Genomic DNA, 27,179 nt, shown 5'->3' with positions numbered 1-27,179 from the left:
TTTATTATACGGACAGACAAATGAAAGAAAACAGAAGCATAGAGTAGGTTAAGGTCAGGCAATTGGCAAACAGCACAGCGATGGCGAAACAAGAACATGAATGAGAAACAAAGTTAGATACTGAACAAAAAAAACAAGAAGCATAAAACGTGTTTAGAGAACAAAACAGCTTGTTTTGTACTGAATGCGATACTTTGCCTTGAAAAAGCAGAAACAGAAAGGTATTATTAAGGCAAAGAAGTGGAGACACGTCTGAAAGTACATACACGTGTGGGGAATGACAAATCACATGACAGGGTGGAGACATAAATGAAAACAAGAGCACATGGCTATGCAAACATTAGCTCGTTTTCTATGAGCTGGCATAAGCTCTCTGACATAAGCTACAGCTGAATCTAAAAAAAGGAGTTTTTTTATATGAAATAATAATAATAATAGAAAGTACATGTTTGAGTCCTCAGACACCTACCCACGCCCGTTCCAAGCTTTACATTCCATTAAACTAGTGCTAAAGGTCAGAAGCTGAGAAAAAAATACATAAACGCAACTGAAAAATAGAGAATGTATCATCAAACACCGGGTCGGATTGAGTGATTCGATTTGTACTGATGGTACCAAAGTTATGATGGTTCGTCTTATGATTTTTTGATCATACAATGACTATAGCGATACGACAAAATTGTACACATATTTTACATTTCGCAAGGCAGGCAAACATATATACTGTAGCTGTCACAGATAGATGTTGTTTCATATGAATAAATATATAAATTGTTATTTACGTTTATTTAATATTTTGTGTAGAATTAGGATTATTTACTCGCAAATTATGTTTCAGTTGCATGATTATTCTGCAGTAGGGACACCTACAGGTGAACAGTGTGAAGTGTTAGTTGAAACCTCTTTTAGCTAGCTGTGTGCATAAACACACACATTACGAAGTTACGGAAATATTTTACCTGAAAAATGTCTACTAATGTAATTCATGGTCAGAAAATACATTTTAATTTAATTTTTTTTATTAATTTTCAGTTTATCACGGATCCATATGGTGTTTGCGATGTTCAATGTGCTGACCTTCGTAAAGAAGTGATTAAACACTAAGACATCGGTTTGTTTCGCATTCAGCGTGTTTCTTTTTGAGGTCAGAGGAAAAGGTTCGGGAACCGTTATATTTACTGTATAGTTTGTACTGTACGGTACTGTAAATTTCTCTGTTTTGCTTCATTATTTACTGAATTTGTTCAGTTATTAAATTACAGTTATATTTTGTCTGCAACAGTACTGCCATCTTGTCGGTCACAACAACTTGCTGTTTTTTGTTTATTAATTGTCTTCTGTGTTTTTCTCTGTCAGATTTGTCCTCAGAATATGCCCAGGCATCACCATGAATTTGACACTGAGCTCCAAGCCTGGATTCTTCCTCACCAACAGTTCTCCTGGAATGAGAGATTATCCCGATATCGCTGTCATTCCTGAAGACTTCTGGCCAGAGGGGGACAGCCATCAGTCTAATGTCTCTCTACTCTCACGGAGCACCGAATTCACTAGCTCCGCAAACGCCACACTTACACCCACTGTGGCGTATGATCCCCTCGGTGGACACTCCGTCTGGCAAGTCATCATTATTGTACTACTAACAGGGTCATTGTCCCTCATCACAATCACTGGAAATGTCTTGGTGGTCGTGTCGTTTAAAGTTAACAAACAACTGAAGACAGTGAATAACTATTATCTGCTCAGCCTGGCATTTGCTGACCTCATTATTGGCATATTGTCAATGAATCTTTACACGACATACATTGTCATGGGCAGGTGGGCACTTGGCAACTGGGCATGTGACTTATGGCTGGCTATTGATTATGTGGCTAGCAATGCCTCTGTCATGAACTTGCTGGTAATCAGCTTTGACAGGTACTTCTCAGTAACAAGGCCACTTACATATCGGGCCAAACGGACCACTAAAAGAGCAATGACTATGATTGGCCTTGCCTGGTTTATATCCTTCGTGCTCTGGGCACCTGCCATCCTGTTTTGGCAGTATTTTGTGGGGAAACGTACAGTTCCTCCAGGAGAGTGCTACATCCAGTTTCTCTCTGAGCCTATTATCACATTCTGCACTGCAATTGCAGCTTTTTACCTGCCTGTGACCATCATGACAGTCCTATACTGGCGGATCTATAAAGAGACAGAGAACCGATCCAAAGACCTGGCAGGCCTGAAGGGCTCAGGCAACCAGGTCAAGCAAAGCAGTGAAGAGGAATCTGCTGCAATGATGCCCTCAAGAGACAGCTCTTATAGTTGTGCCAACTACAGCCTTAACCAGCCCGGTGAAAAGGAGACTGAGAAAAAGTTAGGTAACAGTTGTCGTTTCTGGCTTCTTGGTCGCAGTGGTCAAAAAGGTTTCAGCACTGGCGATCAAGAGCACAGCAGCAGCGATAGCTGGAATAACAACGATGGTGGAGCGTCAATCGACCAGTCCGATGAAGAGGAACCGGATGAAGAAGGTGCTAATGCAAGGGCCGTTTATTCCATAGGGGTAGACATGCCCAAATTGTTGACAGATGCCAACTCTGAGACATCTAAGCAGGAACAGCTAAAGCCGGAACACATTGCTGCAGAAAAACCTTCTAGAAAAGGCTTGTCCAAAACCCCAACCCAGTCGTTGCCCACTATGGACAACTCTAAGCCGTGTGGGAGCTCTTCAGCCACAAAATCACCATCAATACCTCAAACCTTTAAGGATGACACAATGGCAAAAGATTTAGTCTCCAAGACCAAGACACAAGCCAATAAACGCAAGAAGGTATCGCTCGTCAAAGAGAAAAAAGCAGCACAGACATTAAGTGCCATCCTCCTTGCCTTCATCATCACCTGGACTCCATATAACATCATGGTCCTTGTAAATACATTTTGTGATGACTGTATCCCTGTGGGATTATGGGCTCTGGGATACTGGCTGTGCTATGTAAATAGTACAGTGAACCCTATGTGCTATGCACTGTGTAACAAAAACTTCCGCATCACCTTTAAAATGATCCTGCTGTGCCAGTGGGACAGGCAGAAACAGAAGCCAGCGGTGGTGGCCTACAAGAAGAAGTAACTAATGTAAAGATAAAAATGAGACATCAAACTTAAGAGCATAGACTGTTATGATCTCCCAAGGGGAACCGTCATCGTTGCCAGTGTCTAGAATTGCAGCACACAAGCTTACAGACTATTGCAAAATGTTCCTCACAGGGTTCTTTACTTCTCAAAGTGGTTGTATTTGAAACCCAATGAAGACCGACGCTTCTCAACCACAATCATTCTATTGTGTGGCTCAACAAAGAACCTTTAAGGGTTCCCCTTAAAGGGGCAAGATAAAGAACCCTAAGGGTCCTATATTTCACTTTGTTTTCTCTGCTTACCGCCTTTGTGGGTTGTCAAAGAGGCTGTTGAATTTGTAAATGTAAAAGTCAGCTGGTAGCAAAGAGGTTTTCTCAAGAAGAATAAAGTGGTCCTACAGGACCCAGGGCAGGAAGTAATTAATAGTTAAGGGTGTTCACACTACAGGGACAAACCAGAAAACATTTTTAGGATACTAGATTAAACTTGTCTTTTTTTCTTTTTGTAGAATGAATGTGATCTATTAGTGCCTCTATTCTATTTATGCGTTGAAGGTCATACGTACAGATTGTCGTGTAACGAAGCGTGGAAGTTGAGGACGTTTTCAATCAGGCAGACAAATCCAAATCTTAATTCCAAATCAGAAACGAAAATGAAACGTGCGTCAAGCGATCAGCAAACAACATAAAGTAAAGAAGTGGTGGACGGAGTACGCAAACCGTGTACTTGAGTTAAAGTAGAGATACAGTACACTAGGTAAAATATTTCTTCAGTAAAAGTGCTCCATTATTTAAGTACCTACAGTAAAAACTTTCTTTCAGCTTCTCCCATTAGGGGTCACCACAGCGGATCAGCCGCATGTTTGATTTGGCACATGTTTTTACGCTGGATGCTCTTCCTAACGCAACCCTCCCCATTTATCCGGGCTTGGGACCGGCACTTAGAGTGGCTGGGGTTGGTTCCCTGACCGGGAATCGAACCCGGGCCGCAGCGGTGAGAGCGCCGCATCCTAACCACTAGACCACCAGGGACCATTATTTAAGTACCTACAGTGCTTTGTTTATTATGGCTATTATGTCCTATCATTTAGGTCACAAGACTCTCGCTCAATTAACTCAGTTTATGTAAAAAGACTCTTAGCACATTAATCTATTAATAGAATCATATTAATAAGTCAAATAGGTTAAATGTAAAAAAATCGCACAAATTAGGCCACGGGTGTTGTGGTGAGTTAGATTTAGGAGTTTTTTCCATCATTTATTCCTCTTTAAATGTTCTGCTTGCTGTTGAATTGACGCTGAACTGTATGTTGGTGATAAATAGATACCACCAAGCGGCGAACAAAACAAGTTCCAAACGGAGAGCGTGCTCGACCCTGATTGGTGTTTGACTAACAGTTACGTTTTAATTAACTCCTAAACAAAAAGGAACAAGACTGAGTAAATAGTAAGATATTTCACTCTGAAATGTAGTAAAGTCTCTCTAAATGGAAAAAATTCAGTACAGATACGCGAAAAAGATACTTAAGCACAGTAACAAATTACATTCACTTCCGTACTGTCCAAAAAAAAAACTTGAGAAACATGAAACAAAAGATCAAACGTCTCGGTAGACACAACAAGCTGAACGTATTCTTTGCGTCACGCGGTTTTTAAACGAATCAAAAAGTAAATCGAACATAGCTACAAACAGTTGAGGGTCATCACAGACGAGACATAACATGGAGTGGAGATATAAAACGAATCAAAATAAAAGTCTCTAAATGTACCTGTTTTTTTTATTTGTTGTTTGTTGTTTTTAATCTTTGGTGTAAATTTTTAGAACGAAAGATTCTGTGCTGTGCTCTGGTGTTCTGTTTCTGGTATATATTTGCCCATTGTCTGTAGTGATCATCATCAACGCAGACTCTTAGGAGAAAAGTTTTATCAAGTTTTTAAGGGTTTTTCACTTCTAAAAGGTTTTTTACTCGGAATACCGTCTTACAGACCAACCTAACACTTTAGAAAAAATTAATGGTTTCTCAGACTGCCAAAGGTTTTAGGGTTAACCTTTTTTTTTCTCAAGTGTATATGTAGTAGTTAGATTGTATTGGACTCTATTGTGATTTATTTTTATTTTTTAATCAAGGATGCAGTGTTTTCCACAAAGAACCTGTTGTATGAACTACTTACAGAATATGTGAGCTGTATGAGGTGGCGTTTATCAGATTTTTAGACAAGCAAATGCTTCTGTTGATGTCCATAATCATGCAGCCTGCTGTTCATTCTGTACATTTTTATCTTTTTCAGAGGTTTATTCAGATAAGGACTCTTTTACGGTGTATTTTTGGGAGCATGTTTTTTCAATAGAGAAAAAATTCGTTATTTTCTCGCTAGAAAAAAAGAGGAGGTGATTAAAAAATGTGTATTACGATGTATGATTTTATTACTAATATTATTGTTTATTTCATATACATAAAACGTATTGATTAAGTTAAAACAGAAACGAATTATTCATTTTCCAGACATTCAGCCTCCTCATTTTTCTCTGTTATTGCATAAATCGCAACGCATTTAAGCTTTAAAAGCAGGTCCAGAGGTCACGTACATTAAATGGACAAAAGGATTGGGACACCTCACTTTTTCCACTATATGTGGTTCTTCCCCAAACTGTTACCACAAAGTTTTAGGCACACATTTGTATAGAATGCTTTGCATGCGTTAGCATGAAATTTTCCTTTCACTGCACTCCAGGGCTCCTCACCTCACCTACATCAGTACCCGACTTGTGTCTAAATGAGCACAAATCTCCACATCCTCACTCCAGAATCTAGTGGAACATCTTCCCAGAAGAGTGAAATGGAATGTTAAAAAGCGCATATGAATCTAATGGTCGAGTGTGCACAAACTTGTGTTTGTTTAGTACATGACTGAATCCTGAACCAATTAAACATTGCTGATAAGTAGCTGCACAATAGTCATGTGTCTGATATATCCCATGATAAACAGCTATTATGGGAATTGTGGCAGTATTAGATATAAATTTGCACAATTCTGTGCAAGTAGTGTTTTACTTGAAACAATGAATGCTCTCCACACTGCTGTTCACAGTTCAGTTGTTGCTACTGATGACGTACGCCATTTTTTTATGTTATATGAACAGTGATGCTCAGAGATTAGATGATCTTTTGTCTTTATGTTAAACTAAATTGGAAACCGATTCCATCAGTTTCCCAGAATTCCCATCATTGGCTCAGGATGTATAGAAGGTAAATGAATAAAGAAAACTCAGAGGTTTTGTGAAACAAGAATATGAAACCAATATGTGGCCACCATATACGAGTATGACGATCAATGCTGCTCTCTAGTGGTTGTCTGTGGAGAAAGAACAAGAATTTGTTGATCAGCATTTAAGATTATTCTAAAAAGGTAATCTTATAAAAATCTTTTTTTGTGTGCTTATAATGCTGTTTATATCTAAAACACATGTTCTGACGTATTTTCCTACAATGCAGAAATAGTCACAGTAGGTTCTTTTGTGTATACAAATATTATGATGATTATTTTTACATTTTTAACCTTTGATTCGACAATTTAAACTCACATAAGGTACAATTTCTAAATTAAAGCCATCATCGCTTAGAAAATGAAAAATACAAGAATTAGCCATTTGCTATTTTTATTTTATTTTTATGTTTTTGTTTATTTTGTGTTACTTTAAATCGAAATGGACTACACATGACTACAAATGTATCTATAAAGACACGTCTTGTATGATATTTTTGGATGATATTTATGTACAGTTATGTACAATACAAGATACAGTTACTGAAGAAAAGAAGCTATTTTTTACTGTATTTAAAAATGTTTTAATGTGGATTAAATGCTCAATGTTTCTGTAAGCGAACTCCTAGACACTAGAATTTTCAAACTTGATATTTGTTTTGATGCATTCATGTTATGGGTATTATGCTTTTCTCTTTTTCTGGAGTTTATTTAATGACTGTATTATGTATAATGCGTGTGCAAATTGTGTTGCTTATTTAGATTTTTTGATTTAGATTTGATTTAGATTATGGTTGAAAATGATTCCTTTTTCTCAGTCAGTTGTAATCAGTGCTGTATCCAAAACTACAACTGTGCAAAAACATGGCTTTGTACAAAATCTGGTGCCAAATTGTATCCGGATTTACAAGGCAAGATTTCCGAATTAAAATTAATACATTCGAGTGCAAATGTTTGCATCCCTGTAGAACAGAAAATCTAAATTTACTGTGTTCTGTGTGACAGATGTCTCTTTTCATACATGTCCCTTATCCCATTATCACTAGTTAATGTAATATATTCTAATAGCTTTCACGTCATGATAATAAGGCCTGTTTTACACATTGTTACATTTATTAATCAACATTATAAAACATACAGTCTACAATATCCATCTATATATAAATAACCATGACGTATCAGACACCTGACCCTAAATGTTTATATCAGGGCCACCTGACGTTTCCAGACATATGGCACACAATTGTACAGGATTTATCAAAAATGTCTCAAACCTGAGCTGACATCACAAAGCCCCTGTGGACATGGGTTTAGTACCTGACTACCATCACCACTGTCACTGAATGAGCACAAATCTCCACAACCACACTCCAAAACATAGTGGAACATCTTTCCAGAAGAGTGGAGGTTATTGTTATAGTAAATAGGGACAGAATGTGGAATGGGTTGTTACAAAAAGGAGCACATACCAAACTTACGGTACACAAACTTTTGTATGAATTGATTTCTATATGATAAGATGAAGGTGTTCTCCCCATAACCCTGACCATTCCCTCATTTTCAAGTCCTCATTACTCACAAATAACAATAGGCCTATCTGTGACCTGGAACACATCATTGGTCGCATATTAATCACAGGATGTTGGATCAAAACAGCGGATTATGTTGCGCCATTAAATACGGAAACACTGCATTAAGAGCAAATTCATATCCTGCTGTATTGTGTGGAAGCCTGATGTTTACTCTGCTAGACCAGGGGTTTTCAACTGGTTCTGTGCCAGGGACCACCATTCTGACTAACAAGTAATCCGCGGCCCACTATTGTAAAAAGCGATCCATGCTGGTGCTGACTAGCAAACTTCACCTTAGTTAGAAACGTTAGCTAACAGCTCCACTCCAAATTTCAATTCACCGAAACTATTAAGAGTCTATTTAATAAAACCTGAATAATGTGTTTTCTTAACTCCGAGATGCTGGTCTATTTCGCGCGCAAGATGAATGTGTACGTATATGACGCAAAACACAACGTTAGCAAAGCATAGGCCTGATAGGTGCAAAGCTAATCTATCCTGTGTCAGTTTGAATATTTTAGATATTTTAATTAAATTCAGTTTTCCCACTAATGTGCAAATATTCTGGAAATGTTTGGAAAAATTAATTATGGAAAAAAAAGTGATTTTAATAGTGAAATTATGTAGGCTGTCACGGACCACATGCAATTCCGCCGCGGACCACCGGTTGAAAACCCCTGTGCTAGACAATGGGGGTGTGCAGACTTTTGCACTTCAATGTCGAATCATATACAATAAAAGATATTTAAACTATAGCCAATAAAATAATGCTGTTTCATGCGAGCCATGAAGCCAAATGCTAATTTCCAAATGTTAAATTCAGTGTAAATTCAGGTTGGATAAGAGGAACTTTTAATCTTTTATCACTCCAGAGTTTACACTCCTAAAAGATTATCGGTATAAATCTCTAATATGAACTTTCTACAACACATGCTAGTATTCATATGATCTGTATTATGATTTAAACCATAAATTTGGAATTTAGACCAGTTTACTTTGTTGCTGTCATTCCTGCTTGCTCTCCATAAAACCTTTTCTTTTTTTCTGTGCTCCTTTTTTATGCCATTATTGACCTGCATGACAGCTTTTGTAACAAGACTATTCTTATAAATGGCTGTTTTCACTTTCTTTTGTCTTACTTGAGAATCGTTTTCCTTTCATATTGAAGAGGGGTGACATGTAGGCACCTCTCGCATCCATGGGGACGTGATCTCAAACTGTGAAGCGTGTTTTAATGTTGTAAGATTTAAATGTAAGCCTTTGTGCTTATCTACAGAGATTTAGACACACCATGGCAGTTGATTTGTATGAATGTTTCTTATTGTATCGTTGTTATGGTTCATTTTCTCATTAAATATTGAAAAAAGAAAAAAAAAACCAGACAATTGTGTTTTTTTCCCTTTTTAGTTCTCTCATTTCACTGGATGTTAATGACAGGATCTGACCACTAGAGGTCAGAAGAATACAGAAGAGAAAAAAAACACGTGCTGTATTACATTTTAAGATGGATTTTTAGCATCTTTTCGAGAAAATAGCAGATAAGACAACAAGAAAAACGAATAAATAGCTAACGAGGATGAAAAAAATAATCAGTTTTGGAAATGATGAAACGTTTCAAGATGGATTTAGGCAGCTTTTAGAGGCAATAGCAGCTATAAGAAGAAAAACGAATCTTCTTCTTCTTCTTCTTTCGGCTGCTCCCATTAGGGGTCGCCACAGCGGATCATCCGTCTCCATACCACCCTGTCCTCTACATCTGCCTCTTTCACACCAACTACCTGCATGTCTTCCCTCACCACATCCATGAACCTCCTTCTTGGCCTTCCTCTTTTCCTCCTACCTGGTGGCTCCATCTTCAGCATTTTTCTACCAATATAATTCGTGTCCCTTCTCTGCACATGTCCAAACCATCTCAATCTCGCCTCTCTCACCTTGTCACCAAAACATCCTACATGTGCTGTCCCTCTAATAAACTCATTTCTAATCTTGTCCATCCTCGTCACTCCCAACGAAAACCTTAACATCTTCAGCTCTGCTACCTCCAGCTCCATCTCCTGTCTTTTACTCAATGCCACTGTCTCTAATCCATACAACATCGCAGGTCTCACCACAGTCCTATAAACTTTCCCTTTCATTCTTGCAGATACCCTACTATCACAAATCACTCCTGTCACTCTTCTCCACCCACTTCACCCTGCCTGCACTCTTTTCTTTACTTCTCTAACACACTCTCCATTACTTTGCACTGTTGACCCCAGGTACCTGAACTCCTCCACCTTCTCCACCTCTTCTCCCTGCAACCGCATCACTCCACTGCCCTCCCTTTCATTCACACACATGTACTCTGTCTTACTCCTACTGACTTTCATTCCCCTTCTCTCAAGCGCATACCTCCACCTCTCCAGGCTCTTCTCAACCTGCTCTCTACTCTCACCACAAATCACAATATCATCTGCAAACATCATAGTCCAGGGAGACTCCTGTCTGACCTCGTCCGTCAACCTGTCCATCACCACTGCAAACAGGAAAGGGCTCAGGGCCGATCCTTGATGCAGTCCAACCTTCACCCTGAACCAGTCTGTCGTACCTACTGCACACTTCACTGCCGTTACACTGTCCTCATACATGTCCTGCACCACCCTCACATACTTCTCTGACACACCTGACTTCCTCATACAATACCACAACTCCTCTCTTGGCACCCTGTCGTACGCTTTCTCTAAATCCACAAATACACAATGCAGCTCCTTCTGTCCTTCTCTATACTTCTCCATCAACATCCTCAAAGCAAATAAGGCATCTGTGGTGCTCTTCCTCGGCATGAAACCATACTGTTGCTCACAGATGGTCACCTCTTCTCTCAGCCTGGCTTCCACTACTCTTTCCCATAACTTCATGGTGTGACTGATCAACTTAATTCCCCTGTAGTTACTGCAGGTCTGCACATCTCCCTTATGTTTAAAGATCGGTACCAGCACACTCCTTCTCCATTCCTCAGGCATCCTCTCCCCTTCCAGAATCCTGTTAAACAATCTGGTTAAAAACTCCACTGCCATCTCTCCTAAACATCTCCACGCTTCTACTGGTATGTCATCTGGTCCAACCGACTTTCCATTCTTCATCCTCTTAATCGCTGCTCTCACTTCCTCCTTACTAATCCTATCTACATCCTGCTTCACCAACTCCACATCCTCCAACCTTCTCTCTCTCTGATTTTCCTCATTCATCAGCTGCTCAAAATACTCCCTCCATCTTCTCAACACACTCTCCTCATTAGTCAACACATTTCCCTCTCCATCCTTTATTGCTCTAACTTGCAGTACATCCTTCCCAGCTCGGTCCCTCTGCCTGGCCAATCAGTACAAATCCTTTTCTCCTTCCTTAGTGTCCAACCTCTTATACAGCTCCTCATAAGCCTTTTCCTTGGCTTTCGCCACATCCCTTTTTACCTGCTGCCGCATCTCCTTGTACTCCTGCCTACTTTTCTCATCACTCTGTCGATCCCACTTCTGTTTTGCCAACCTCTTTCCCCTAATGCTCTCCTGCACTTCCTCATTCCACCACCACGTCTCCTTGTCTTGCTTTCTATTTCCAGATGTCACACCAAGTACTTTTCTAGCTGCCTCCCTCATCGCTCCTGCAGTAGTAGCCCAATCATCCAGCACCTCTTCACCACCACCAAGCCCCTGTCTGACCTCTTCCCTGAACCTCACACTACACTCTTCCTCCTTCAGTTTCCACCATCTTATTCTTCTTTCAATCCTTACTTTCCTCCTCTTCTTCTTCGCCTCCAAAACCATCCTACAGACCACCATCCGATGCTGTCTAGCTACACTGTCCCCCGCCAACACCTTACAGTCTCCAATCTCCTTCAGGTTGCATCTTCTACACAGAACATAATCCACCTGTGTGCACCTTCCTCCACTCTTATACGTCACCCTATGATCCTCCTTCTTCTTAAAATAAGTGTTCACCACTGCCATTTCCATCCTTTTAGCAAAATCTACCACCATCTGCCCTTCCACATTCCTCTCCTTGAAACCATACCTACCCATCACCTCCTCATCACCTCTGTTCCCTTCACCTACATGCCCATTAAAGTCTGCCCCAATCACCAATCGTTCTTTCCTAGGTACACCATCTACCACTTCATCTAATTCACTCCAGAATCTTTCCTTCTCCTCCATCTCACAGCCAACTTGTGGAGCATAGGCACTGATGACATTTATCATCATCCCTTCAACCTCCACCTTCACGATCATCACCCTATCAGAAACTCTCTTCACCTCCACTACACTCTTACTGTACTCTTCCTTCAGAATCACCCCTACACCATTTCTCTTTCCATCCACACCATGATAAAACAGTTTAAACCCACCTCCAATGTTCCTGGCCTTACTCCCTTTCCACTTGGTCTCCTGAACACACAGCATATCTACCTTTCTCCTCTCCATCATATCAGCTACCTCTCTCCCTTTACCCGTCATAGTACCAACATTTAAAGTACCAACCCGAACCTCTACTCTCCTACACTGCTCCTTTTCCCGCCGTCTCTGTAGACGTCTTCCTCCTCTCTTTCTCCTCCTTCGGCCAACAGTAGCCCAATTTCCACCGGTACCCTGTCGGCTAACGATACCTGTGGCGGTCGTTGTTAACCCGGGCCTCGACCGATCCGGTATGAAATTCTCATTTGTGATCCACATATTTGATTTGGCACATGTTTTACGCTGGATGCCCTTCCTAACGCAACCCTCCCCATTTACCCGGGCTTGGGACCGGCACTAAGAGTGCACTGGCTTGTGCCCCCCTAATGGCTGGGTTATAAGAAGAAAAACGAATAGAGAAAAATTTTTAGTTTTGAAGCCACCTGTGCCATTTTTACACATGCAGGTCTGAGCAGACTTTTCCTGATTGTGTGGCTTATTTGAACGTGGAATTACAAGAGTGAACTCGCACTCGAAGGATGCAACCGTTGCCTGTCTAATTTTATTTTCAGCTTTAGTTAAAGCATCTCTCATGTTCTGGGGTCTATTTGACATAAGTTATTTTTTCCTTAGGAAAAATTATCTTAGTTTACCAGCTATCTTTGGGTGTTTGGTGCTCTGGCACCTCCTTGGTTTAAAACAAATTTAAGTTAACTAAGTCTTAAGTCCTTGTTTTATTTTTAGCGCATTCGTTTTTATCTTTTACCTGGCGTTTTGCGATGGCGTTTTGCGATTGTACGTTTGCACTCTTGCGATGCGCTGTAAAAAAAAATTCTCAACGTTAGGGAAATTTCTTCTCTTTTAATATATGATTTTTTTTTATATTTAGAGTTTAATTATTTATTTTGTTGCTATAAATAAAATAAACAAACTAATTAAAACAATCAGGAGTCCTCTCGAAAATCTTTAGCGACCCCTAGTGGGAGTTGTAAACCCTTGGTTTGGAAACCAGTGGTGTAACAAATTGTTTCCCTCACATATGACAATAATCTTGAATAAAGAAATAATAATTGAGAATAAATATACTAAATGTGTTAATTTTATTTTATTTGTATTATAATTGTTTAACATTGTCCCAAATCAGCTTCACAGAGAAATATAGGTTCTACTGTAAAATATGAATTAATATGTTAGTCCTTATAAGTTTATTCTTAATGTGTGATGTTTTTTAAGAGAAACCGAAAAAAAAAAAAAAAACAACAACTCCGTTATATTCGTATAGGACATTGTTCAAGAGCAGCTTTGCAGAGTTAAAAAGCTTATAAAAAATTTTATTTAGTGCCTATAGGTTTAGTACCTATTACTTTAATCCTAATAAACGAACCATTTGCGACAATGGCAAGGAAAATACACCTCGAGAGGAACCAGACTCAGAAAGGAACCCATCCTTATCTGGGTGGCACCAAATATCCATCCATTACAGTTTTATCATTGTTGAAGTTATCGACTTTACTGAAAGATACTTGAATGCAAAATCTGATCGTGGAAACTGCAGTCCTAAGCTATTGCAGCAGACTGATCATATCAACTACATCCAAATCCATCTTTATAGTTCTTAAGTTCTTCTTTCCTTTTACTTTTTCTTATTATTAGGAAAAGCAATACTTTTTAGACAATTCTTTTCAAATGTTGGTTTGTTTTTAATGTATTTCGGGTATTCAATCACATCAATCACACAGACACCTATACATACATACATACATACATATATATATATATATATATATATATATATATATATATATATATATATATATATATATATATATATATATAAATAATCAGGTCAGACATAGGACTTGATAAGAAAAAGAGTCCACAATTTCGGGCTACTAATTAATTCTGGTCGTATCCCAAATACCTCCTTTTTTTTACACACATGTACTCCGTGGTGAATGTAATAACGGCGCCCTACGCCCTAAGTAGTGCACTTAACTTACAATTGAGTCACAACGCCGACAGCAACTCAATCAGGTGCAGTCAAACTGGGTGTGTCCTAAGTTTAAGCGGGAAATTCCTAACCAATCAGAGAGGAGCAGGGATGAGGTGTGGAAGGAGTCTATTTGGCGGCTTGATAGTTTCACGCACAGAAACTCACCATACAATTATATATGTTATTATAAATTCCTGTTTCTCTGTTTTAACTGCATATGGTTACTGAATTGATGTTCTGAATGTCTGGTGCAGTCATGTTGAGGCCGAGGTTTTAAACTTTCTTTTTTAAAAGTATTAATTATCTACCTTTTTTTTGTTTTGTTTTTTTACAACCCAAAATGGCAACCTTGAATCATTAGCGATTAATAGGAAGCTGTAACTGAATTTCTTCTTCCATCTGATTTTTTTTATTTATTACAATGTAACTGCGAGTTGTGAAGCTAAATAACAGCACACCTTTCGTGTAAAACTGAATTGTAAATTATAGGTTGTGAATTCACCGCCATGATGGATCTTTAATATTATAAAAGACGTGAAGCACCGATTGGGCCATCACTTCTCAGGTAAGTGTGCTTTCCCCAGGTGTGTGTGAGGTTTGGACAGAAATGGCGTTTGGCTGGTGATTAGGAGTTTATTTTAACTTCAGTACGCAAGTAAAACTGTGTTCTTTTGTTTAATTATTCTGAAGGTGTTAAATTTGAGAAACAATAAACTGAGCACTGGGAACTGAAATGACACTGTACAGGTCGCAAATTATTGTAGACGATAAGCAAGAATATATAGGGTGCATTTAACCACTAGCTTATTCAACCCTGAAACTTACATTGTTTTAGCAATGAGCTAAACCTTAAAAAAATGTAATATATATATTTTACATAATGTGTGTGTGTGTGTATACATGCACATATATAAAAGTATGTGTGTGTGTATATATGAATAAATGAAAAGAAATCCATGGGGAAAAATATTATAGAGAGATGTGTATTTTGTATGTGTGTATATGTATGTATGTATATATATGTGTGTGTGTGTGTGTGTGTGTGTATATATATATCTATATATATCTATAATAATTTTATTTTTCAAAAAAGATATATACAAATTTGTCATTGCATAGTACAAAATACACAAACAAATTGTAGTTTATCGTCTACCAGAAGTGTAAATCGTTGCATTGTAATCGAGTGCAGATAAATATGTAAAGCAAATAAATATAAAGTCCCTATGGAAGTGAAAAATGCGGTTAGTGTTTGTGTGTATGTATATACACAGTATCTCACAAAAGTGAGCGCACCCCTCACATTTCAGCAAGCATTATAGTGTATCTTCTCAAGGGACAATATTATAGAAATAAAACGTGTATATGTTTGAGTAGTCAATGTGCAGCTTCTATAAGCAGTACAGATTTACAGTCATGAAAATAACTCAACATGCAGTCATTATTGTATAAATAACTGGCAACAAATGTAAATACAGTAAAAGTACGAGCGTGGTGCGCGTCTCACACTCACAATCAGCCACTACCACATGAGTAAGTGTTAAATGATGTTTACATTAGGGTAATTTGCGGTGTATTTTTTTTGTTAAAATAGGCTACAAATACTTTTTAAGTGCAGAAATAAGCGATCGAATGAAATCTCGGAACGGATTAAATCACTTTTACATTAATTCTTATGGGGAAAATCAGTTTGATCATACGAGTAAATGAACCTACGAGCAATTTTTTACAAACAAATTATGCTCGTACAACCGGGTTTTACTGTACACCCTCAGTGAACATGTTAAAACTGTGTTTCATGTTGACGAACTGCCGTTCTGCCCAGTTTCTGAAGGAAGGGCATCATGTTCTGCTTCAGAATGTCTCATGTTGGAATCCATGTTTCCCTCAATGAACCACAGCTCCTCAGTACTAGCAGCACTCATGCAGCCCCAGACCATGATGCTACCACCACCATGCTTACTGTAGGCAAGACACAATCTTCTTGCTACTCCTCACCAGGGCATCGCCACACTTGCTGGACACCATCTGAGCCTATTAAGTTGTGCGGCGTAGGGTCTGAGCATGGACAAGCGGACATTCTGCTTTTTAACCCAGGGTTCATGACCTCCACTAGGGGTCGCTTAAGATTTTCGAGGGGTCATTAAGCGTGCTTTTGGGGTGGGTGGGTGGGTGGGTGGGTGTGTGTGTGTGTGTGTGTGTGTGTGTGTGTGTGTGTGTGTGTGTGTGTGTGTGTGTGTGTGTGTGTGTGTGTGTGTGTGTGTGTGTGTGTGTGTGTGTGTGTGTGTTTTCTTTTTTTTATTTAAATTATATTTTAAGTAACATATTTGTTTGATATTTACATTAACAGATTAAAATTTGCTGCTGTTTGTTTTTATTTGTTCAACAGATTTAGGAAAAATAAATCCTTATGAATAGTTTCAAGTTGCAGCTAATTGTTTGCATTCTACTGTTTTTGCCTTATTAAAAACATAGACAGCTGACACGCACAATAAATGACGGTGAATTAAAGGGGCATCGGGGTCTCCTGGGGGGGGGGGGGGGAAAGTTTGGTAACCACTGCTTTAAAGCAATGCTGCAGCACTCATGTTTTCAGCAGCAGCTTCTGATGGACCCTTGTGAGGTCTGTTTCGAGTGAAACCCCTCTTCGAAAACCTCTGTATGACCCCGGCCACTGTACTGTTACTCAGTTTCAGGGTGTTACTGATCATCTTATAGCCTCGGCCATCTTTGTGGTGAGAAACAATTCTAATTCTCAAAGTCTGAGTTCTTTGCCACAAGGTGCATGTTGACCATCCAGTGGTCAGTATGAGAGAATTTTGCTCAAAGCACCAACTTTGAACTGCTTCAATCCAAGATACACAAATTTGTATTGTTCTGTTGAGCAGACAGAAACATGAACATGATGAAGACATGTGACTTTGCATGGTTACACAACCTTCAGCTGTGATTTCTTAGGGTATACTCACTTTTTTTTGTTGCCAGTTTTTTTAGACAATAATGGCTTTAGGAGTTATTAGAATAGAATCAGTGCAACATTAGTAAGCCATTAATGTAAATGTACAGAAAGGTGTGATGTATTTTAAAGGACAAAGAATAAAACCTCACTGGAATTCAGTTTTATTTGTATATTTAACAACGGACATTGTTTCAGAGCATCTTTTACGTCATAGTGGTTAGAGAATTTCAGATGGTATGAGGAAGAACCCATGAGAGAAACCAGACTCTGAAGGAAACCCATGCTGATCTGGGTGGCACCGAACGTCCCTTTATTATTGTTTTATCATCGTTGAGATGAAACTGTTTAACGATGGTCACTTAAATGCGGAATTAGATTTACAGTCCAAATCCATGCTCGCAGTTCTTGATTTGAGTTCCTGCTCAGTAACATCATGGATCTTTCCGCAGTTCATGTGCAATTATATTCGGCTTCGGGGTCTGAGCACTCCATTTAGAGGGTAGGGTGACGGGAAAGATCAGGCTGATCCAAAAAGAATACATTGACAAACGCTACCTCGGGAGCATGTGTAATGAGGGAGAGCGAGAGAAGGAAAAAATGCTTTCCATTAATAGGAATATAAATGCTAGTCAATTACTTCAGAACGGAGCTTTGTAGAATAGAGAAATGGCATACAGGTTCAGGAGAATCCTCCAAGCCCAATGTTATTTAACCATGTTAATGGTCTTTCTAGGCTGTAAGTAGGTTTGCAAAAGGGGTGGAGAATTTTTAAGGAACTTTGTCCTTGGAATTTTTAATCTATTCCAAGTAAGAATCTTACCAGTAATTTATAGGGGTTGATCAGAAATGTATATAAACCGTATCATATCTAAACATTTTGTTTGGTGACATTGTGTACAGGTTTCAAAGAAATGAGTGCATGTAGTGTTTGTGGCCTCAATAACCCTGCAGTAAGTGTGCCGTGTGCACGTGAGTAATGAATGTGCAGGTGGAAATTCAACTGAAATTTCATTAAATCTGGTCGTTTTAACCGGAATATCCTTCAAGTTTATAAAAAAATTTTAAACTACATTTAACGTTTTGTGTTAGCGGCTAACCTAAAATTTTGTAAATTCTCAGTTTTACAGCAGTTACGTTGAGAGGGATTTACATGTGAAATATTTGTGGAAAATCCCTCTAGATGGAAACTGCTGTACCAGTGACACTGAATGCAATCCATTCAGCCATAACTCACTACTGACCCTGTTACGCATTGCTTTATTTTTTTCTCTTTATTAATTCAATTTTTTTTTTATATTTGTGTTTCAGCTGGTGTGTGTGTGTGAGTGCTTTCTTGGTGGTGCTGGCGATGGAGCCTCTGTGGCTGGATTCCTCTCTGCCTAAGAGGGAGGAAAGCCATCCCCAGCTTCCCCTGAGAGAGAGGCTGCTGGAGGCTTTAAGTCTAGGCAAATGTCGCCACTACTACATTTCCCATCAGCCCTTCAACCACAGTGAGAAGGCGGGGCAGTGCATTGAGAATATTCTCAGGGTGCGCTCCCCCTCCCTTCCTGGCTCTTTCTGCAGAACGAAAGATGAACAGACGGTGGGGGGAGGGAGTGAGAGCGATAGCGACCTGCTGTTCTTCTCTTTTGCCTCATCCTCCTCCTGCCTGCTTCGTTCACCGTCATCAGAAAGCGAGAGCGGTTCGCGGATCAGTCAGGGCCGCTCGCGCAAACAAAAGCGCATCCGCACACTTTGCAGCAGGCATGGCCTGAGCTCTCACAGCGCCATGGGCAACCAGGATGCGAAGCCGAAGCGCTCGGCCCCTGTGGGAGACGGAGAGAGCACGGTGGACGAGTGCAGCTATGCAGATTCCACAAAGAAAGGATTTCACACCAAGAAATCCCACGGCAAGCACGGCAAGGGTGGAGACGGAGGAGGGAAGAAGAAAGGCAAGTCAGAGTCTAAATCAGTCTTCAACATACGCAAGCGGAAAAATCTAGCCAAGGTTAAGGGCCTGCTCAGTGGCTCACGTGAAGATGCTCTGGACTCGCACCACGACGAGCTAGACACCAAAACGCCTGAGCTGTCAGCCGACGAGCTCGGACAATCCGACGCCGAAGACCAGAGACCCGTTCTCTCGGACAACAACAGCAGACGGGAGACACCGGATGCTCCGGAGAAGAAGGTCAGCTCCGGATCGGATACGGATATTTACAGCTTCCACTCTGCTGCCGAGCACGAGGACCTGCTGGCTGACATTCAGCAAGCCATCAGACTCCAGCAGCAGGGAAAAGAGTGGAAACAAAATGGCATCGCCGAGGCTGAAAATAAACATCGCTGCTTCACCAGGTCTGAGCCTTTCACTAAGCTGGAGATGCCACACTGTCAGGAGAATGGCTTGCACACAAGCGTCGAACTCGTTCAGAGTGATGCAGATGCAAAGAGAAATGCAGAGAAGGAGAGCGAGGGAGAGAAGGAGAAACAGGAGGAGAAGGTTGTTAATGGGAAGATCGGCGCTTCCGAAACATCCCTTTGTGCTGCCGTCACCGTAGCAACTGGGACAAAAGAGCAGGAGGCAGCGCGTGACATCCCTCCCTCCTTTGCTGAGGAGACAGTTGGAGGGGTGCTAAGTTTAGTCACCAAGACGAGCAGTGAGGCCAGCTTTCCAGACTTCTCAGCTTCTTTTGAGAGTGCAGTTGAGGCCACAGAAGAGGTGGAGGAAGATGGCAGCGTGGCTTTTCAGCTCCAAGAGGAGGACTCGAGTTCAGACACGAAACGCCCAGAAACCGGCGCGTCGTCTTCATCTCTGGAGTTAGAATGCATGGGCACTGAAGGGTTGACACCTGAGTTAACGGTAGAAGATAAGGAGGAAGCACCGATTGCAAGGAGGAGTAGTATATCTCTCCCACAGTGGCTTCAGCAGGAGAGTCCTGTAGCCACGCGGCACGTGAAGCAACACATCCCGACAGCCGGCAGTCCAGCAGTGAAACCCTACCCTCCCATTCACCCGTCATACATCAAAACCACCACTCGTCAGCTGAGCTCGCCCATTCCATCTCCTGTACCCTCACCCTCACAAAGCCCACACTGCCCACGCCGCTCCCACAAGGCTCCTTCCAATACAAACACCATCGCTGTCGCTCGGGCAGGACGGAGTCGCATCAAACAGCGGCAGCGTTCTTACAGCATCACCGGACCCATCAGTCGCTCCGCCGACTGGACCGAAGAGCTCCGTCCACTTCCTTCCAAAATCGGCTCAGAGGACTTCCTGGAGTATGGCGGCTCGGAAGGGACTCTACGAACAGGAGAGACGAAGCTCGAGGCTGGACGCAGGGCTTCAGCTGGACAAGCCTCCACTTGCAGCTTTCAGGATGTGTTCACAGGTAGGAGGGTGGTTCTTGTTCTATAAATAAGTCGTTATTCTCTATACCTAGCCCTTATGATTTGCTTTCAGAATAGTCATTTGGTCAGATCTGACTGAAATTTCTGAAAGATGTTGTGGGACCTTTTGTTGATTTTAGACTTGATATATGATACACAAGGTAAGATAAGAAAACTTTAATAATCCCAAAGGAAATTCTTTTCCCAGAGACTGCTTCAGAATACAAGAAAACATTTATATAGATGAAAAATAATTGAAATATTCTTTTATATACACATTCAAAAATACAAAAATAATGCAAGCAAACTAACATATTGCACAAAATATGACCTTTATGTGGCATTGTAAACCTTTAATTTTAACATTAATATTATTCATATGCTGTAGAATGATCTGATTATTAAAAGCTTTATTTACTGGGCAAGGGAAGACCTAGAGCTGGACTGAGGCATGTTTGGAAATTTTATTCTGAGCCTCTGATCATCACAAAGCAGCTAAATCAGCACGTTTCTCTCTGTAAGGAGGATGTTGGAAGACAGGTGTATAAATAGTTTAAGCGCATGAGTAAGCGAAAGTTTAATGCTGGAAAGAAGGACTGAAGAAAGACGGTACTGGAGAAATAAAGATCAACATGGTTTATTCTTTATTATATTCATATATGATCATGCGGTCTGGTTCACAGACATGTTTATTAAATAAACTAAATGGAAATTGTTTTATTAAAGTGAACATTTACATAACTTTATGTACTGCATTGGTTGAAGAGATGCATATCTATATACAAGTGTGATTATATTGTGCATATATACAGTGGTGAAAGTGATTTCTGATTTTTTTGCATGTTTGTCACACTTTAATGTTTCAGATCTAATCAGAACTAATTTAAATGTTAGTAAAAGATATCACAAGTGAACACAACATGCAGTTTTTAAATAAAGGTTTTTATTATTGAGGGAAAACTAAATCCAAAACTACATGGCCCTGTGTGAAAAAGTGTTTGCCCCTGAACCTAATAACTGGTTGGGCCACTCTTGGCAGCAACAACTGCAATCAAGCGTTTGCGATAACTTGCAGTGAGTCTGTTGCAGCACTGTGGGGGAACTTTGGTCACTCATCTATGCAGAATTGTTGTAATTCAGCCACATTGGAGGGTTTTCGATATATTGTGTGTGTATGTGTAAAATGTGTGCGAGAGTTTTTATCATCCGGCCCAATGCACATTCAAAATCCATAAATATTTTTTTCTTTTTAAAAAATAATTCATGGAAATCCATTTATAAACCCGTTTCAATTAATTTTCCTTTAACTAAAATTATGAATATAAATATGCAGTGTGGTTAAAAATAATAAAACGCACACCCACCCTTTATTCACACATGCGCATTTACTTGTGAAACAGCATGCTGTTTTTCTTACACACACACCCTATTGCTTTTTCCCCCCTCTCTAAAATCAATACTATTCTCTCGGTTATAGCTTTCTATCCTGACTGATGTCTATCAATAATTCATGCCACTTATAAAGCAGACAGCACCAATTCATCTTAACTTCGTGACCTCAGATGGTACTAATATGGTATTATTCCTTTATACTGGCCGAATGGTCAACATTGAATCACCTGATTTTGAAAATTTTAAACCTACAAGCCAATAACTCATTTGGAAATTTGTGTTCATGTAGTTGGATTGTTTGTTCTGTTTGACAGTAACACACGGTTTATCAGTGACATGCAGTGAGGTCAAGGACAGGTCAGGCACTGGGCAGACAGAGCCAGATTTACATGTACTGTATAAACCCAGAGGTAAATTCTCAACTTTTAAATTTGCATCAGGCTCCTGCATGCCCCCATGTGGCTGTGGTAACTGTTGTGTCTCATACTATTTTTATTGCATTTTTTTTTTCGGTTGCAAGAAGCTTAAATATCTTGTAAACAAATGTGTGAAATAAGCTACATAGGCTATGGAGAGTGATGATTAAGTCTATAAACAGTGGTATTCACAGGCACATGCTTATTCCACATTATACGTTTAAGTTTTAATGTACAATCTGGGGGGTGAGACAGAGCTCTAATCTTCTGCACTCTATTGTGAAATCACTGATTTGAAGAATTTAGCTATAATTTTTGGTAAAAAACAATTCTGACTGTACGTGCAAGAATTTTATAACCCCTAATTCTCAAATAATAGTTTGATTGCCATTATTGCCAGTTCATTATATTTATATATGTATTCATATTTTTCTGGAACAAATTCAAGAAAAAATGTAAACACGATAAACAATTGGATTATTTTGCTTTTTTTTATGTTTAAAGATGTGCGAAAGAGCTTTGCAATGGAGCACTTGACCTTCACAAGACAAACAGAGACAAATGTTAATTTCAAAGCTAAAAAAAATTGTCTGGAAATTAAGGAAATAAATTTATTTGCAGGTAATGAAAGCACGTATTATAGACTGTCAGCCAGATCAGATGATTTACATTTTTTTTCATTAATATCAAATTGAGCCTTAAGATTCCTAAAAACCCAAATCTGTACAAAGTTCTCTGCTTTCTGTTTGGCTCATTATCCATCTGACACATCCTCTTTTTCTTTCTCCACACCTCTGTCCTTTATCATAAAAGAGCCACATTTATACTTTACCATGTGAGGGACCGAATCAGGGTTTGGGTGGCAGGGTGGGGTGGCAGGCTGAGAGTGTGAGCCAATCAATCACATCTGTGGTCTATTAATCACAATCGATGCTGATCAGGTCATGCGTCATTGTGTTCAGAATTGGAACGAGTGCTGCCTGATTGCTCGTGGTTTATCTTCTGCTGCTGATGATGTCCTACTGATCGCTGAAATGGTGCTGTGTGTGTTAGTCATAACCTGACAGGGAAATCATTGCTCAAAATGTAAGCTTCGCTCTGTCTCTCTGTGTTGGTTTTATTTTGCTGTCACTGTGGAGGCGTGATGTAACCGCCCTCCTCAGCCTTGTTATTTTCTTTCATGCCTGTCAGTCTGTTTTAGGCCTCGTGATCCTGTAAAAATTCTTCTCTCGCACCCTGAATAAAACCTGTAATGTAAAATGATTTCCATACCGGCTTCATGACGAACAAAACGATAGTAGAACAGTAGTATTTATAACACCAGGCTGTATTGTTTATCCATCAGTCCATTTTCATTGTATTAGTCGGTTTCTTTTTCCCCTCTTACCCTGTCGCTGTCTGTTATTGCCTTTTTCGCGTTCTCTCTCAATCCCATCCTTCTCTCTTTCCCTGTCTCTGTTCCTCCACTGTATTTTTCTCTGCCTCCATTTTTTTTTCCTGTCTAATCCTTTTTCTTTCTCTCTCTCTCTCTCGTTCTTATTTTTCTCACAATTTGCTTTTGTCTTTATCTGTCTCTGCTTTTGTTTTTTGTTTTTTTCTTTCTGGGTCTGTCACTGCCTTTCTTTTATTTCTTGTCTTTCTCTCTGTTTATTTCGTCCTCCATCACTGCTTTTCTGTCTCTTTAACAGTCTCTCACCATATCTGTCATCTTCTGTCTGGGTGGGTAGTGAACATCAAATGTTCACCACACCAATCTGCCACTTCTAGGGCCCCTGAGCATGTCCCCTAACCTGAAGTTGCTCTGTTGTAGGAATGAGAGAAAATGTAAGTTGCTCTGGATGTGGGCGTCTGCTGACACATTTTAGAAATCGATTTTTATATAGTTCTTACATAGTGTATTGCAGTTATTTAATTTTCTTAGTCTTTATGTTCAGTAAACAGAGTGCTGCAATCAGGGTGTTGGGCCCTATGCAGTGCACTGAAACATGATTAGTTTAATAATAATGTTCAACTTCTTTACTTCTGCTTCTGAAGGGGCACAACGGAAAAGCATACACAATAGACTCTCTTTTTTTAGTTTGTAAACGTTGTTAAATTGTTTATGGCTGAAGCTTTGGCTTACCTTAGGTTGAGTGGCCTGATATTTACACCAATCTGATGGAGAAACCAAGTACGTGATCGTTTCTGTCAAGTCTGTTCGTTTAGCGTTTAAATACAGCTGCGGCAGCAGGTATGCGATAAAATTTCTAATTGGAGCCGGTACTTCGTTGATTCTGACACGAAACATGTTGGCAGTTGTTTTTTTATTAATTCAAGAAGATTACTGCACAGTTTCAGCAAACATAATGCATATCCAAATGTAACATAACCAAAAAAATACGGATAGAATATCCTGGAAATCTATCCAAAATGCAGATAATTTAAAAAGCATATCGGGGATGTGATTTTGCAAAGAATTTTTCCCTAAAAATGTAAAAAGAATTTAAGGAGAATCTCTTGCATAATAATGTCTTCAGTTTTCCTATAGTTTTGCCTCTAGCTAGCGCCGTGAGGTAACGGTGACGTCGGCATTAAAAGGGTTTAAATCGTCCAGAGATCGTGTGTTTGTGTTTTCCAGAGAGAAATGTAATTTTGCTGCACAGATTAGAAAACGTTTAAGATCAAAAGTGGAGCACTGGATTTTAAAACAAACAAACAAACAAAAACCCTTGAATGACAAAAGAAGCAGTATTTACAGTATGAGATATGATGGAAACTTGTGAAAAAGACCTCAATCAAGCAAGATTTTCAGCATTCTGTTTCTGATTTTCATTTTCAGAGCATTTTATTGCCAAAGGGTCCATCAAAGAATGAAGAGAAAAGCATAAAAAAATAGCAAAATGCTGATAACGGTGAATAAATCAAATTAGGAGCTATAATGAAATTGCAAGGTGCCATCGTAGATCAAACATGTAATATAGAAATGATATACATTTATAATAAGAGTAAATTAAACAATGGTAAATAAATGTGTCGATCTGTTCTGTAGACTTTGCGTTGATCTTGAAGTACTCATGGAGTGTTCAGCACTTCTTTTTACGGCTGTAAGGATCGCTTAATTGAGTGTGGTGATTAGTTTATAGCCGGGGTGTGTGTGTGTGAGAGGAAGAGGGAGGGTGAACCTGGAGGGTTTTGGAAGTGCAGCATCTTTGAATGGGGTGAAAATCAGAAATGCATGAACGAGCTGTGGACAGAAATGACAGTGTTTAGGATGATCAGAGAAAGCCGGAGAGTTTCCCAGAGTGTGTGAGAATGGTGTGCTGCAGTGTGTCATTCAGACAATTCACCCTCAGTGAGAAAACTCCAGCAAACCTGCAGTTACAGTAGGAATGGTTCAGAAAGCAAACACTGCTCGAATATTTATGCTTTTATTATTTATTAGATTTTTTTCGTAACTTGGTGTTTGTGGTTTAGAGATCTGAGCTTTTAACTGGGCTTTCTGTCATGGGCTACATTCAACACTGTGTTTGAGCACAATAATAATAGTCCTTCTTTATTATCTGATTTCTGCCGTTACAAGCATTCAGTGGTGTCTTCTGCTCTGTATCCTTTTTCTTCTTTCGGCTGCTCCCATTAGGGGTCGCCACAGCGGATCATCAGTCTCCATACCACCCTGTCCTCTACATCTGCCTCTTTCACACCAACTACCTGCATGTCTTCCCTCACCACATCCATGAACCTCCTCCTTGGCCTTCCTCTTTTCCTCCTACCTGGTGGCTCCATCCTCAGCATTCTTCTGCCAATATAATTCATGTCCCTCCTCTGCACATGTCCAAACCATCTCAATCTCGCCTCCCTCACCTTGTCAAGTCAATTCATGTTTATTTGTATAGCGCTTTTCACAACAGACATTGTCTCAAAGCAGCTTTACAGAAAACAACAGTGAAGGTGAATGGTGTGCGTTTGTCCCTGATGAGCAAGCCGTGGCGACAGTGGCAAGGAAAAACTCCCTTAGATGATATGAGGAAGAAACCTTGAGAGGAACCAGACTCAAAGGGGAACCCATCCTCATATGGGTGACATCAAAAGTTTGGTCATAAATCTTTCAACAATACAGAACAATTTGTGATCATCATAGATCCAGCATCAGCTTCTCCATGCCAGGGCCTTTAAACACTCGGCATCTACTTCTCCATGATCATCCATAGGTCCATTATCTTCACGAGGTGGGACGTGACTGGAGCTGGCCAAACCTCAGGTTGCCTCGGGATGGGGAGAGAAAGAGAAGCAGTGGAGAGGAATTAGCGTAACTGCTGTTCATCACTCCCAACGAAAACCTCCACATCTTCAGCTCTGCTACCTCCAGCTCCACCTCCTGTCTTCTACTCAATGCCACTGTCTCTAATCCATACAACATCGCAGGTCTCACCACAGTCCTATAAACTTTCCCTTTCATTCTTGCAGATACTCTTCTATCACAAATCACTCCTGTTACTCTTCTCCACCCTCTCCACCCTGCCTGCACTCTTTTCTTTACTTCTCTAACACACTCTCTATTACTTTGCACTGTTGACCCCAGGTACCTGAACTCCTCCACCTTCTCCAGCTCTTCTCCCTGCAACCGCACCACTCCACTGCCCTCCCTCTCATTCACACACACACGTACTCTGTCTTACTCCTACTGACTTTCATTCCCCTTCTCTCCAGCGCA

At 40.0% G+C, this 27,179-nt stretch overlaps 2 protein-coding genes and 1 long non-coding RNA gene across 5 annotated transcripts in view; 2 read left to right on the top strand and 1 right to left on the bottom strand.

The window, feature by feature from the left end:
* Positions 1-4,156, top strand: part of chrm3b (cholinergic receptor, muscarinic 3b) — a 141,300-nt gene extending 137,144 nt beyond the window's left edge. Inside the window, exon 3 of the mRNA XM_083556558.1 lies at positions 1,357-4,156. Within this exon, the coding sequence (XP_083412684.1) occupies positions 1,388-3,103 (1,716 nt within the window). The 5' untranslated portion in view covers positions 1,357-1,387 and the 3' untranslated portion in view covers positions 3,104-4,156. The remainder of the gene's footprint in view (positions 1-1,356) is intronic.
* Positions 1-11,628, bottom strand: part of LOC310734560 — an 88,108-nt gene extending 76,480 nt beyond the window's left edge. Inside the window, exon 1 of the long non-coding RNA XR_014536083.1 lies at positions 10,795-11,628. This is a non-coding gene — a long non-coding RNA (uncharacterized lncRNA). The remainder of the gene's footprint in view (positions 1-10,794) is intronic.
* Positions 11,629-18,626: 6,998 nt separating this feature from the next.
* Positions 18,627-27,179, top strand: part of fmn2b (formin 2b) — a 98,223-nt gene continuing 89,670 nt past the window's right edge. For all 3 annotated transcript variants that reach the window (XR_014536039.1, XM_083556378.1, XM_083556377.1), the window contains exon 1: positions 18,627-20,683. Coding sequence is in view for 2 of the 3 variants with exons in the window: in XM_083556378.1 (XP_083412504.1) it covers positions 18,667-20,683 (2,017 nt within the window). In the remaining variant the exon portion in view is untranslated. The remainder of the gene's footprint in view (positions 20,684-27,179) is intronic.

Source organism: Silurus aristotelis (genome assembly GCF_946808225.1).
Source record: "Silurus aristotelis genome assembly, chromosome: 12".
In the NCBI taxonomy this organism is placed as follows: Eukaryota; Metazoa; Chordata; class Actinopteri; order Siluriformes; family Siluridae; genus Silurus; species Silurus aristotelis.
Note: the sequence above shows the minus strand (reverse complement) of the source record. Positions and strands in the feature narration are given on the sequence as shown.